This window comes from Neocloeon triangulifer, unplaced genomic scaffold, assembly GCF_031216515.1.
Source record: "Neocloeon triangulifer isolate White Clay Creek 2 clone unplaced genomic scaffold, ASM3121651v1 ptg000022l, whole genome shotgun sequence".
In the NCBI taxonomy this organism is placed as follows: Eukaryota; Metazoa; Arthropoda; class Insecta; order Ephemeroptera; family Baetidae; genus Neocloeon; species Neocloeon triangulifer.
This window is the reverse complement of record NW_026775562.1, coordinates 2,398,232-2,412,530: the sequence shown is the minus strand read 5'-3', so window position 1 is coordinate 2,412,530 and position 14,299 is coordinate 2,398,232. Positions and strand designations below refer to the sequence as shown.

The following is a 14,299-nucleotide window of genomic DNA, read 5'->3' as shown; positions in this document are numbered from 1 at the left end:
AACATAATATAAAAATTATGTAAAAAGATGTGCTGCCCTTTGTTGAGCTTGCAGAGTGCAAAAGCAACGATCTTTCTTCTAAGTTTATTTTTTTAAATCCGTAATTATCATGAGCAATTAATATTATAATTATCTGCCAGATATTCTCTACTTTTTTTATAATTTATGCTTCAACTTTCAATAAAAATATTATCCTCATCAAACATTGTACCTAAATATCAAACGATAATATTTAATTCCTTTGGTAGATTTAAAAGTTATAAATTATGCTGGGTTTCAAAATAAATCTCTGACTCAAATCCTATAAATTAAGCAGTTTCCAATTCCGAGCAATTACAGTTTGCTCGTTTGCTGTGACAAACGACGGCCGGCTTTTCCTCCCTTGCAGACTCTTGAGAGACCTCGCCTTCTTTTTTTGTTATACCTGCCGGCGGCGGCGAGCGGAGCACATTCCGGAGAGATCCCGAGAGGATTAGCAGAAGCTGCAAAAAGCTCACTGAAAATGGCCTTGCGCCGCTTTTTTATTTTCATTAGAGAAATAACACTCGGGCTATTTTTTTCCTCACAACTACTGCTGCACACGAGAGAGAACAAAAGGCTTGAGTGAATTAGTCAAACGCTTTTCAACTGGAGATTGGTTTTTATTTTCAAAAAACGTCTTACACATTTAGTAATCACAGAAATTTCATTGGAAATTAATTCATTTATACACAAGCTGATGAAAGGGATTTGAAAAGTTTCTATCCATCTATTGAATTTGGAGTTTTTACATTTTAAATTTTTTATTCGATATATTGAAACGGAAGTAGGAAGTTTTGAGCAAATACAGTAAAATTGGAAATAAAAATTTGCAAATACATTTCATACTGGCCAATTGTCACACTATATGGGAAGTTGAGGAAGTTCATTTCTTTCTTAAACCTACAAATATCCACAAAATGCAAAAGTTGGCAACAAGAAGAGGGCAGTGCTAATTCTTCTTTCGTAATTCAAAAACTTTTCGGAGTACTTTTTTGCCTTTGACAGGGTGTGAGGGACGGAGGATATGCACGATTCTTCTCCACTTTTTAAATATACATTATTATTCTTTCAAAGAGGGATATGAGGATCACAATGATTTCTTTTTTCCTTTGCCAATTGCAGTCTTGAACACACTTTTCGTTTTGTTTGTTGAGCGAAGAGCTGGGCCGGGGTTTAAGAAGAGACTCACTCACACTCTGATGCTGTAATCCGCGTTCTTGCTCGAGATCACACTCAACTGGCCGGCGCGCTGTTTGTTGGGGCTGAAACTTTTGTTGTTATCTTGCAGGTTCCTGCTTGCCACCGGCCGCACTTTGGCCACCGGGTCGCCGCCACCTCCAATTTTCGGCGCCATGAAACTCGTTGTGGAGTGACGCGCGTTGTGCGGAATCATCGGCGGCATTCCATATCTGCTCAAAAAGAAAAAAAAATTGAAATTAATGAATTAATATAAAATGTCAATTAGAATTTTCAATGATAAGGAAAACAAAATTATAATTTCTGCAAAATGGGATTTTTTGATCATAAAAAGATTCATGAAGAATTAATTGTATTTTAACAAAAACTTGATTTCTTTACACAAACTGTTGATATATTTTTTTTCGCTTCATTTCCAGTGTGGCAGCCTCTTTTCTTTAAAAGAAGAATTGGAACTAAATTGTGAAAGCGGGGGGGGGGGGGGGGGGGGTTAGAAATGAATTTATTGAAAGGGGGTTTTTTTTTTTAAATGAATTTTAAATTAAGTTATCTATATGAAAAACCAAAACCGCTTTGCGCGCGAATCTACAAAGACTTATAGAAGCGATTATCTCATTTCTTTCAGACGTCTATTTTTATTTGTAAATCTAACTCGGCAGGTAAAAAGGGAAAGTGGACGAGGCGACCGTTTCATTCAATCGGTGCCTGTCCGATTGAGGGGGAGAAAAATGCGCCTTTTATATTTTTGTTTCTCCCGAGAGCACGCACACTGGCAGGTACTTTTATTATTAGTTGATTTGGCGCTCTTCATTAAATAAAAATACCCTAGTACAGAATGCGTACCTACTTCAATAAGTACTTCATAGAAACACACTTTCAGGCCTGGCCATAATGAGCGAATTTAATTATTTTTTTCACTACTTATTAAACCTTAATTCTTTTATTGGATTTGAACTTTATATTCGTATCTGTTTACTATCATATTTAAACTTATTATTGCAATAAACTAAAAGGTTTCATTTGTGTTTAATTTAAACAAATATAATATAAATTTTAATAAGAAGAAAGTAATATTTTAATTGTTCAATAAAAAGCGTTACAAAAATACTGATAAAAGTTTTATGGTTTCTATTCTTTTGTATATTGTTTACTGTTTATGAATATAACTGTTTTCGTACATAAACATACAGTATGAAATATTATAAACCAAAATAAAATAAAATAAAATAAACCAAGGGTCCTTAAAATCGTAATAAACGAGAGAGAGATTTTTAACCTTAATACGTAAAGGCTTGTGGACTGCTTTGGATCGACAGTCTAATTTTCTTCTATTAACTGTTTACTTATACTCTAGAGAGAATGAACTTTTTCCAAATTAAATAAAATTAAAACAAGCCGTTGGTACAACAGTAAATGGGCACAAATTAGCACAAAATAACTCGAACCTGTTACTCCTTGCTCAGAGCGCGGCTTGGATGAATGCCTTGTGGGTTGGAGTATTTTTCGTCAAAAGATTAGCCACTAAACTTTTGAGTCTGCTAATTTGAGTCAAAGGTCCTGCACTCGACCAGCGGAAGGTGAAGTCTGATTTTTCTTTTTAATTTCGGGCTAGAATCAGTTTGACGAAAAATAAACCCCTCCTTACATTATATGCCTAGACCAATGAGCGCCTTAAAATCTATGCGTGTATTTTTATTTAGGTCAGGGGTGGCAATACATGTGTTCGCGCGACCCCCTCGCACTCAGGTATACAATTCTCCCTGCCTGTTCATGCTTATAAACCTACTCTCTCTCTCTAAGCGCGTTTAGCACATACATATAAATAAAAATTATTGTAAAACTAGATTAAATATAACCCCATAGGATTCACATCCCTCTTCTTAAAATAGAGTTGGTCATTTATGAGCAACGAAATTTTCGAAAAATAAAAATTATTGAAAATATAATTAAATATAACCGATAAAATATTTCACTTTTTCGGCCAACAGGAAAAAGTCATTAAACTAAACACTGAAATTCTTTGTTTGCTTGAATGTTCAAGACGTTGTTGCATCTTCTTCTTTCTTGAGTTCACATAAATAAATCTTGCAATAAAAATTAAATTGAATGATGACATTCGAGGTGGATTTCATGAAAAATTAATTGAATATTTTACGTGGGTTTAAAAAAAAAAGATGAATAGAATTATAATAATTGATTACATTCAGTTTGTATTTTAATGTGTTTAAGTAAGTGCATTAAGTGAAAAATAGTAATAATGGCCAATTTGCTATAATTTCAATAAGAGTTTAAATGTGATAAAAATGTGTTACAATTTTATACTATTATTTTTCATCAATTTTCTCTATAAGCTTGAGCAAAAATGGTAGGATTTTATGGTAATAAGGTTAAGGTTGTAGGGTAGTTTTATTTCCTTTATGAGTCGTGCTATGCTGGTGATCATCGGCAAGGTTGGAGCAGATGCGCAGGAAGCGGCAGTAGTGCGGGTGTTGACCTTTTCACGTCCCTCTTTCCGGGCCTTCGAAATTAGCTGTGGTCGGTAGGCCATGAGAGTTTGGAAATCCTTCACCCTCGTCGAGACGAGAGAATGTTGATGGTGAGGAACTAGTTAGGTTGTTTCTCCTGGGTCATTGGGACGTCAGGTAGCTTGCCATCGTGTTGACTGGAGAAAAGGTCGGTGTCCAGCTCTTGGAGTCTGTCCGGTAGCATGGAAGACTATTCCAGCTTCGATTCTTGTTAGATAGGATGTTCATAGATTTTTGACAACGTGGTGCTCCTCATGTAGTTGATTGTCACACACTCGGCATTAGGTTTTGAGAGAAAAGGATCAAGGTTCTTAAGGAAAAAAAAAGGATTGAAAATTGCTCAATGCTGTATAGGTAGTAATTGAATGAATATTATGATGTTAATTATGATTTCATTTTAAATTTGCGTATCGTGAATTTGTCAATGTTGTTTAAGTAAGTGCTATTACTACTAATTAAAACAATTAAAATAGCGTTAATATTGCTCATTGGTCTAATTACTAATATTAAGTTACATAAACGAAAATTTAATATAACATATAAGGTTGTTGGAGATACAAGTATGTATTGTGCCCGTAAAAATACATCCCGAAGATCTTATCTGAAATGCAAATCATTTAGTAAGTTTTTGAATTTATGTTAATTATTTTTTGATTGAAAATTACTAAAATATGATTCTTTTTTTTTTTTTTAATTATTTTTTATAAAAATAAAAATGTATGTATGTAATGAAAATGAAAAAAAAAAATCAAATATGTGAAATTAAGAAAAAAAAATTAGTACTTTGGTTTCGTATTAAAAGTTAATAATTTTTAAATGAAAAAAAAAAACTCAATATTAAAAATAAATGTGTAAACTTAAGAGGTAAACTCGCATTCTTTGAGAAATGAATAGAAAAGAAAAATTAATTGAAATTTCTTTGATAATATTTAAATAGGTGAAAATTGTATATTTTTAAATTTTTCAATTTTAATAATAATAAAAAAAAATATGGTTTATAAAATAGGTGTAGTTCATTATTTTATATGCCTTTGCGTCTGATTATCTTGATGTGTCGAAAGAAGACTAAGCATGCATTGTTTGACACAGAGGTAATTTGTCATTAGGTTGAAAAGAGTTTTATTTCCATTATATTTGATTGTTGAAGATTTAGACGTATTTTAGAGGTCGATTTGCAGTTTCGGAAGGAACATGCTCTTGAATATTTTGCTGTTGAGAGATGGAAATAAATTTTCTGAATGATGCCAATGTGACCAAAAGTACAGAAATGGCAGTCGCTATCTAAATCTAAAGAACCACAACCATAATAGATCAAACCAAAGAATTATTGAATTTGGCGAAGATAGTAGAGGAGATATACTTAATAATAATTTATAATTAACATTTTATTGTTTTGAATTTTTAAAATTGTTTCTGCTAATTTTTAATTTTTTTTTTAGAGTAAAAATAAAAATATTATCCTCCAGAATTGTATGTAAATTAATCATTTTGATATAATTAAAAAATCTGTAATCTAAAATTAATGTTTTTTCAAGGGCAAATTTATTATATTGATTAATTTACTTCTATTTTATGAAAATTTAAATTTTATGCGTTGATCAAAGCGATGTTGTAAAAGATTAACTAATTACCTTGGAACGTGCAATATTGAATAACATGCAAAATACTTACACTGTTTCAGTGAATCTGGTAATTTTTTCTAATAAGTCACACAAGTAATGTAAAAAAAGTTTTTTCTTTTCTTTGAAACTGAAAAGTATAGCCAGTTATTTTTTGTTAAAAAAAAAGTTTTAGTCGTTTAATTATGAAGAAAACGGAGCTAATATTATTACTTTTTTTTTAACAGTGAGAAGAGAAGCTTGGAAAAGCAAAATAAGGTATTGTTATTTCATTGTTATTATTATTTACATTGGATAGTATTTAAATTAATATGGAGTTCAGATCAGATTCGTGAATTAATGTGTGGCTTTATAAAAATAATAATTGAAATATTTTGAAATTGCATTTATTTAGAAAAAAAAAAATTTGGATCGGATAAAAATGTCGTAATTATTTGTTTGTTTTGGGAGTTGTGAGTTTTTCTTTAAAAATAATTATTATTCTTCTCGGTCAATATTAGGATTTTAATTTGGGGGGAAAAAAACAATAGCAGATGTTTGTTAAAGCGCCCGTCATTAAAAGAGATTCGGCCGCCGTGGCAAATGCAAACTATCGAGAAAGTACAAATTAACTTTTTTTTTTTTAAATAATTAATACTTGAATTACTGCAATACACGTTTTTTGCAGAGGGAGGCATTTTTCTATTGTAAAAAATATTCGAAAAATGGAAAAAATACTAAAAAATTTTGATTGTTTTAGATATATAAATTCTTCTAAATAATATAATTTATTGCAGTAGCACTGTAGGAAGATAATTATAGCTGATTTGGCTTGATGTTGTTATTATTATTATTGTTCTTTATTGTTAAAGTTTTTATAAAAAAAATTAAGATATTTATATACTATTGTTGAGGTAGCAAGTAAGATTATTTGAATTTGTTATTTTATCGTGGGGTGTAAAAAAAAAAAAAAAAAAAACGTTGGTCAAAATATAAAAATTAATAATAATAATTAAAAAAAATATTCCGTTTTACTGAAACGGTTAATTCATTTAAAAATTAATATATTCTAAATCGTTTAATTTTCTTTTATTTATTATTTCATATTGTTCCTTTTGATTATACTTTTGTTATAAATATTAGTCGAATATCATTCCTTTTAATCTGAATGATTATTAAAAAAAAAAAAAAAATAAAAAAAACTATACTTTTAATCGATTATTATTTTTCTTTGAATATGTGTTTCGATTTTGTTCAAAAATCGTTGTTTCTCATTATTTCATTCATTTAAGTACAAACTTTGTCTTTAAATGATATTATCTTTTTTCGTTTGATTACTCTCTCTTTGTTTTTTGTTACATACTAGCTCTTGCCCATTTAGTAAGTACCTTTTTTTTATAGTTCATCTCTTTACTACATACTACACGTGACGTCAGATTATTCAATTTCATTTAACTAGCGTTATATTCATTTCATTCGCTAGTAAGAAGAGGTCTCTAATCTCATCCAGTAAAAATATGCAGTTATTAGGCCCGTACTCTGACAAATCCCGTCCTTTATTTAATTTCATTTAGCAGCCCAGACTGTTAGTCACGCAAAACATCTGCCTGCTGAGCCTCTTCTTTGGTCACCTTGACAGAGCATCTTGAGACTACCTTGTTAGAAAAAGTCCAACGATTCCTTTTTATTTTTTTCTAATTCTAAATTTTGTATAGGACAGCTTGGACTTAATCCCTATGCAACAGAACTGTACTAACCTTATCCTCGTGGAGGACCACTCACTAGATATACGGCAGGGCAGAAAATTGTACAAAACTTGGATCCTTGAATTTACAATATTTACAAGCACCCCATTTATAATCGAGCCGGATGGTTCAGGATAAATTGGGACCGGTTATTATTATTAACTAATAAAGAAAAATTCAGCTAAAATTTTAATGGCACTTTTTAATTATGGAGAATAAATAATTAAAAAGGTTTGTTTAACTTTTTACTTTTGTTAATCAATTTACGAGTGGATAATTTGAAACATTTGATACCAATCTATTTCGGTTTTATTTATTTGTCTTGGAATAAATTAAAGAAAAAATTTACTTTTTTTAAAAAAAAAATTTCCTTGCTGGTGTTAGAATTAAAATATATTTGTTTGTTTCTGTCCATTCAGGTTATAAGATGGATTATTTTATTGATATTCAGTGTAAAAAAGACAGTCTGAAAAACTTGCACTTGCACATAAACAGATTTTTTTCCAGATTTTTTTTTTTTTTTGTGAAATTTTAAGAGCCGTGTTGTATTGCTTGTTACCTGAATTTGTATGGGTAGAAGGAATGTGACCTAAAAAGGCCATGCACTGTTTTGAGCGTGAAAAGAAGGCATGAATTGCCGGTGCGAATAAAAGCGTTCGCGACCCTGGTCGTTTTTTCTTGACGAGTGAAATCTTATCCGCGATTGTTGCTCGTACAAATTTTTGTTTTTTGTGTAAGTGTTAAGTTGTTATTTTTTGAGTAAAAAAAATGCGGGTGCGTTTTGTGCATGCATGTGTTTTTGTGCGTTAAGGTCCCAAAGGAAAAATGGGTCACTAAAGACGTGTGTATAGAAAAGCGTTTGGGTAGTGTATTGTGTGATAGAATACAGCGGTCCTGAGCTGGTCATAAAGAGGCGCGAAGGAATTTTAAGCGTGTATAAGATGGTAAAAAGCACGTTTCGAAAAGGCAAACAGGACGTTTTTTTGTTTGTATGCTCCTGGAATCATTGTTGTTGCGCGGTGCAAAAAGATACGACGCTGGCCCCGAGAAAATTCCCGTTAGGCAGCTTAGATTCTTATTTTTCTATTTGTTTTATGGAAATTATTTGGAAAGAAAAAAGTGGAAAAATATAATTTTGGTTATATATTATAATTTTTCCATCGCTTGATTTCTAAGTTTATGATAAAATTGATTTTAATCACTACGTTATTATTTAAGAACACATTTTTGTGTATGTCAAAAGTTTGAAATTTTTGCTTATATATGTGCGCGGCCTGTAAATTTAAATACGGCCTCTTGGATATTTAATGTATCGTCCCAATCCAACCTATCCTCCAGTTATCTCAATTATAGACACGAATTTCTGTCAATAGTGGCGAGTCATTTCTTTTGGAAAATACAGTTCCGAGTGGCTTTTATTTTAGTTAAACCTAGTTCCGAAAAAACCTTAGATCCCTAAAACTTGGTTTATTTTATTTTTGAATTGTGTGGAATCTATTAAATTCAATCAAAAATGTATATGCAAATAAAATACTATTAAAAAAAAAAAAAAATTTAAGTTTGAAATACGTAATTCAGCAAGAAAAATATTTCTGATAGTTCAATAATTAACATTTTAATATTCTAAGAATAAAAAATGATTAATTAAACACATTGAGATGAACTTAAAGATTCAAATCAATAAAAAGAGAAAAAATTGAAGTCATTATGAATATTTTTATATTTTTAACAAACAATATTGAAATATTTAAGCGGAAATTAATTTAAAATACTAATTGGGCGCGTGAGAAAAAAAACTGACACCATGTGAAAGCGGGGGGGGGGGGGGGTTAGAAATGAATTTATTGAAAGGGGTTTTTTTTTTTAAATGAATTTTAAATTAAGTTATCTATATGAAAAACCAAAACCGCTTTGCGCGCGAATCTACAAAGACTTATAGAAGCGATTATCTCATTTCTTTCAGACGTCTATTTTTATTTGTAAATCTAACTCGGCAGGTAAAAAGGGAAAGTGGACGAGGCGACCGTTTCATTCAATCGGTGCCTGTCCGATTGAGGGGGAGAAAAATGCGCCTTTTATATTTTTGTTTCTCCCGAGAGCACGCACACTGGCAGGTACTTTTATTATTAGTTGATTTGGCGCTCTTCATTAAATAAAAATACCCTAGTACAGAATGCGTACCTACTTCAATAAGTACTTCATAGAAACACACTTTCAGGCCTGGCCATAATGAGCGAATTTAATTATTTTTTTCACTACTTATTAAACCTTAATTCTTTTATTGGATTTGAACTTTATATTCGTATCTGTTTACTATCATATTTAAACTTATTATTGCAATAAACTAAAAGGTTTCATTTGTGTTTAATTTAAACAAATATAATATAAATTTTAATAAGAAGAAAGTAATATTTTAATTGTTCAATAAAAAGCGTTACAAAAATACTGATAAAAGTTTTATGGTTTCTATTCTTTTGTATATTGTTTACTGTTTATGAATATAACTGTTTTCGTACATAAACATACAGTATGAAATATTATAAACCAAAATAAAATAAAATAAAATAAACCAAGGGTCCTTAAAATCGTAATAAACGAGAGAGAGATTTTTAACCTTAATACGTAAAGGCTTGTGGACTGCTTTGGATCGACAGTCTAATTTTCTTCTATTAACTGTTTACTTATACTCTAGAGAGAATGAACTTTTTCCAAATTAAATAAAATTAAAACAAGCCGTTGGTACAACAGTAAATGGGCACAAATTAGCACAAAATAACTCGAACCTGTTACTCCTTGCTCAGAGCGCGGCTTGGATGAATGCCTTGTGGGTTGGAGTATTTTTCGTCAAAAGATTAGCCACTAAACTTTTGAGTCTGCTAATTTGAGTCAAAGGTCCTGCACTCGACCAGCGGAAGGTGAAGTCTGATTTTTCTTTTTAATTTCGGGCTAGAATCAGTTTGACGAAAAATAAACCCCTCCTTACATTATATGCCTAGACCAATGAGCGCCTTAAAATCTATGCGTGTATTTTTATTTAGGTCAGGGGTGGCAATACATGTGTTCGCGCGACCCCCTCGCACTCAGGTATACAATTCTCCCTGCCTGTTCATGCTTATAAACCTACTCTCTCTCTCTAAGCGCGTTTAGCACATACATATAAATAAAAATTATTGTAAAACTAGATTAAATATAACCCCATAGGATTCACAAAATTACACTTCGATAAAAATAAATAAATTCTCATTAAAAGGAACTTTTTAATTATGAAGGCAGGTTTCCATAAAAAATGTGATATTTTTTATGAAATTTAATTCTTTACAGTGAAAAAAGGTTATAAATTTAAAAATATTGGGACCAAAAGTAAAAATAAATCTTGATTTTATTAATTGTTCCATAAATTAGTCTTGACTAATTTTATGAAGTTATGAACTAATTTTTTTATAGTGACGTTTCAATTAAATTAATAAATTTCAACAAACCTTGCAGATTTGTTTGGCGTCTTAATGCCCAAAGCCCTGAGGCGGCGCTCAGCAATGGGAGACGGCTCGGTGGACGTGCTTGATTCGAGCCCTCCTGGGTAAAGTAAATCTGCGAAAACATCCACACAAATTACACTAATTTTCTCATCCCTTTCATCACCAAAGGTTCAAAAATTTCTACTCCTTTTTTTCTTTTTTGTAAAAAATCTAAAAAATTGGAAAGAGTATAAAAAATGCGTTTGAGGTTGTCAGTGGGGTTGTTTACCGGCACTCGACCCCAGCGGCCATCCCACCTGCATTCAGGGCGGGATGAAGGTTGTCATCCAGCTGGTTGGACGACTCGGTGCGACTCGACGTGCCCTGTTCGGTGTCCGACTCGGAGTTGAAGCTGTCGTACTCCTCGCTTTCGCGCCTGTCCGTCTTCAGCTTGCACCGATTCCGCTTCTGCCTGTCCGATTTTGGACCCTGACATGGGAATAGGTCAATTTTAAAATAAAAAATAACTGGTTTACTTAGAGGGGTGGGGGATTTTATTTGTGGTTTGGGACTGGTGAGAATTTTCCGACGATTCCAAATATCTAAATTATAAAGAAATTTATTTTTCTTGTAAAAAGAAAAGGTTAATTTATTCTTGTGTTTCATCTGAAAATCCTTTCAGATACAAATTTAATTTTAAATAATTATTTCTACATATGATTTAAATAGAAATTATTCAATTTTATGGAAATTAAATCTTTAAATCCAAAGATAAATTATAAAAAACATCTTCTCCGTAATTTTAAAAATCCTTGATTGAGCGCCGTCTTGATAAGGCAAACATTTGGATTGAAAGATCGGAAGCAGAGTGGTTTTAAAAGTTTCTCCGCCGGCAGCAGAGAGGAAAAAGGGAGGCTGTGGAGCGTGGGATTAAAAGGGGATTTTCACTTCATTAGCCGCGAGCATAATGCGCGCCGGCGAGTTTGCCAACTTGGCAAGTGCAGGATAAAAAAGAATAAAAGTAATTTCGATTTGATGAAAAAAAACTTGTTCTTTCGCGCAAGGTGGATGTCTGATTTGCCATCGATCGCAGGAGTCAATTATAATATGCAAATTAGAGAGGCGTGTATCGACCTGTTGTTTGGCTGAGAAGCACGTCGGCCGATTATCGCGAACGAAAAGAGAACAACCTTATCAGCAAAAGGGAGGCAGAGACGTGCTTTTGGTAAACATGCGTTTATTTTGGGACTAACAAGAGAGCAGGACGGAAATCCACCGTTTCATTAAAAAAGTGCTCATGAATTTAGGCTGAAATTAAAGTACTTTGTTAGAACTCTTGAAAATAAATTATTTATTAAAATATTTAAAATAAAAAATACCCCAATTTGTCTTGGTCTTATCAAGATGTAGGGAAAAAAGATTTTGCAATATTGTATTTCACTGCTGACGACAACAAATATTGAAATAAACTTGAAGCTCAATATAGGAACAAAGGGTTGGAATTGACAATTCCGAGAACGGCCCGGGGGTGGATGAGCTACAAGGGTTGCAAAAAGCCGGTCGGGGTGCAAATTGGTTTGAGCAGCTGAACACAAACCTGCGGTTTAGCCCTGGGCGGCGACGGCAGGTGTCGGAACGAGGCGCCCTGCATCAGTTCGGCGCCAATTCCGCGGTACACGAACGTTTGCAGTTTGGTGCTCATCGCCTCCTCGTGGGGCGCGGGGGCGGGCGGAGGCGGCACGTGGAACGTCGCATACGGGTAAATGTCCTCAGAGTACTCTGTCGAGATCAATACAAAAGTTTACTCAAAAAATGTTCATAAAACGAGATGCAAAAAAAAATAAGAGAGGAATGAGAGGGTGGGGGTATCAAAGGGGAAATAAAAAAGGTGTTTTTAAGAGAGGGGAAAGTTGAAAATTGACAAAAGTAGGTGGGAATTTGAAGGATATTTGAATCAGTGTATTTAGAAAGAAAAAGTAGATGAATGAAGAATAAAAGGTGAAAGACGGAAAATTTAAAAAGGAAGTGAGGGAATTAAGGGGAAAATGAACTAGAAATGAGGAATCAGAGGTGGGGAATTTGTCTAAGAATCAGTAAATTTTTTTATTAGCAATTTTTTGCTGGTCATTAATGACGAAATCAATCAGCTCTTCCACTTTGGATACTTTTTGTGCACAATTTTCTGTGAATGAGAGGAAATTTTTGAGTGAATGATGATTCCATTGACGCCACATTTCATTCCATTTTTAATAAAACTCAAGCACGCGCCTCAACTGCTGAATATTCACATTGGGAAAAGGGAAAAGGGCGCGCACAATTTCTTTTGATTACTTCCCAAAAGAGTCATCAGTTTTTCTGTCACCCGGCCGTATTCTGATTCATTAATTATTCCTCATTTGCATGCTAATGCTCGGCTCTCCGGCGCAAAAACTTTAATATTTTCTCCGTTACTCCGCCGCAGTCCCCGAATGCCCATTTGGCCAACAACACACACACACACACAACTCTGCGTAAAAGCAGGCGGGCCCCGAGTTTAAATAGAAAACGTCACGTAATGCGCGCGCGAGTGCTGAGAAATATGAGAGGAAAAACACGTCGCAGAAACACGCACCCCGGGCTTAGCAGGGCGAAAATAAGAACCTCTCGCGGGGGATTTCAATTTTCCTTAAACGACCCATTCAATTTACTGTGTTTATGCGTTCCTACCTAAACAAACACAAACGGATCGAGTTCTAAGCAAATAAATACAGAAAATAGTAAATAAAATTATAAATTAATTTATTTTTATAGGAAAAATTATTTAAATTACAATTTTATTAAGAATTTTAAATTTTTTTATCTCATTTTGAAATTTTAAAATAATATTTAAATAAAAAATAATTTAAATTAACACAAAAACAACCCCCCACGAAAATCTAAAGATATTTAAGACTATGAAGTCGCTCTTTTCCACTCTTTTTGTGAATCCATTTGGGCCTTCATTCTCTTCAATTCTCTGCAATATTCGCCCTCCATAAATCACGTTCCTCTCTCTTCGCGCGCGCCCGTTTAATTCAGGGGGCGGTGTGTGGCTTATGTATTCAAATGAACCGGCGCCAGAGATTGAGTCTCTCAAATATTTGCATTTCGCCTCAACCTACCTGGTATGCATTCTAATGTTGCGAAATCGGGCGCCGGCGATGGCGGCGGTTTTCGCACCGTCGCGTAGTATTGCTGCGCCGCCGACTTGCTCTCCGACGCCGAGTTCGAGTGGTTCTGCAGACTCGCCGCCGACGCCGCCGAACTCGCGCCACCCGCGTTTTCTGCGAACAAATATGAATAGAAAATCAGTTTAAAAACAAATTTATCATAAAAGTGTGAAATTATTCCTCACAAGAACCAACAAAGATGGGATGACCGATTTTGGTTAAAAATTAACGAAGCCTAAAATAAATCACGTTTTTACATAAATTATTCATCAGCATTAGAAAATAATAACTATTTTTCACCTGGAATAACTAAAAATTTGATAATTTTCTGCTTTAACAAAATTTTCTAATAAAATTTTAATCTAAAACTTAAAATTTTGACGTGGATTTGGCTGTTTGCACCCAATTCACCTTTATTTCTACTGAAAATTTAGTATTTTTCACAATTAGCAAAACCATACCAGAATTTTGCAAGTTCTATTTTCATAAATTGTGAAGTTTTCCCCATGTAGAGGAAAATTAAGACATCAAGATCATAATTAAAATAAAAATATGGGAAAAATTCATTAA

General features: G+C 33.0%; 1 protein-coding gene across 6 annotated transcripts in view; it reads right to left on the bottom strand.

Moving 5' to 3' along the window:
- Positions 1-633: 633 nt before the first annotated feature.
- The window catches only part of LOC132204857 (cell adhesion molecule Dscam2-like), a 104,432-nt gene continuing 90,766 nt past the window's right edge, over positions 634-14,299 (bottom strand). For 5 of the 6 annotated variants that reach the window (XM_059633701.1, XM_059633697.1, XM_059633700.1 and 2 more), the window contains 5 exons: positions 13,682-13,843; positions 12,139-12,320; positions 10,859-11,030; positions 10,566-10,674; positions 634-1,430 (listed from right to left, as the gene is read on the bottom strand). In XM_059633701.1, coding sequence (XP_059489684.1) covers positions 1,211-1,430; positions 10,566-10,674; positions 10,859-11,030; positions 12,139-12,320; positions 13,682-13,843 — 845 coding nt within the window. In that variant the 3' untranslated portion in view covers positions 634-1,210. Of the gene's footprint in view, positions 1,431-10,565; positions 10,675-10,830; positions 11,031-12,138; positions 12,321-13,681; positions 13,844-14,299 lie in introns of all 6 variants that reach the window. The other variant, XM_059633702.1, reaches the window with a different exon arrangement.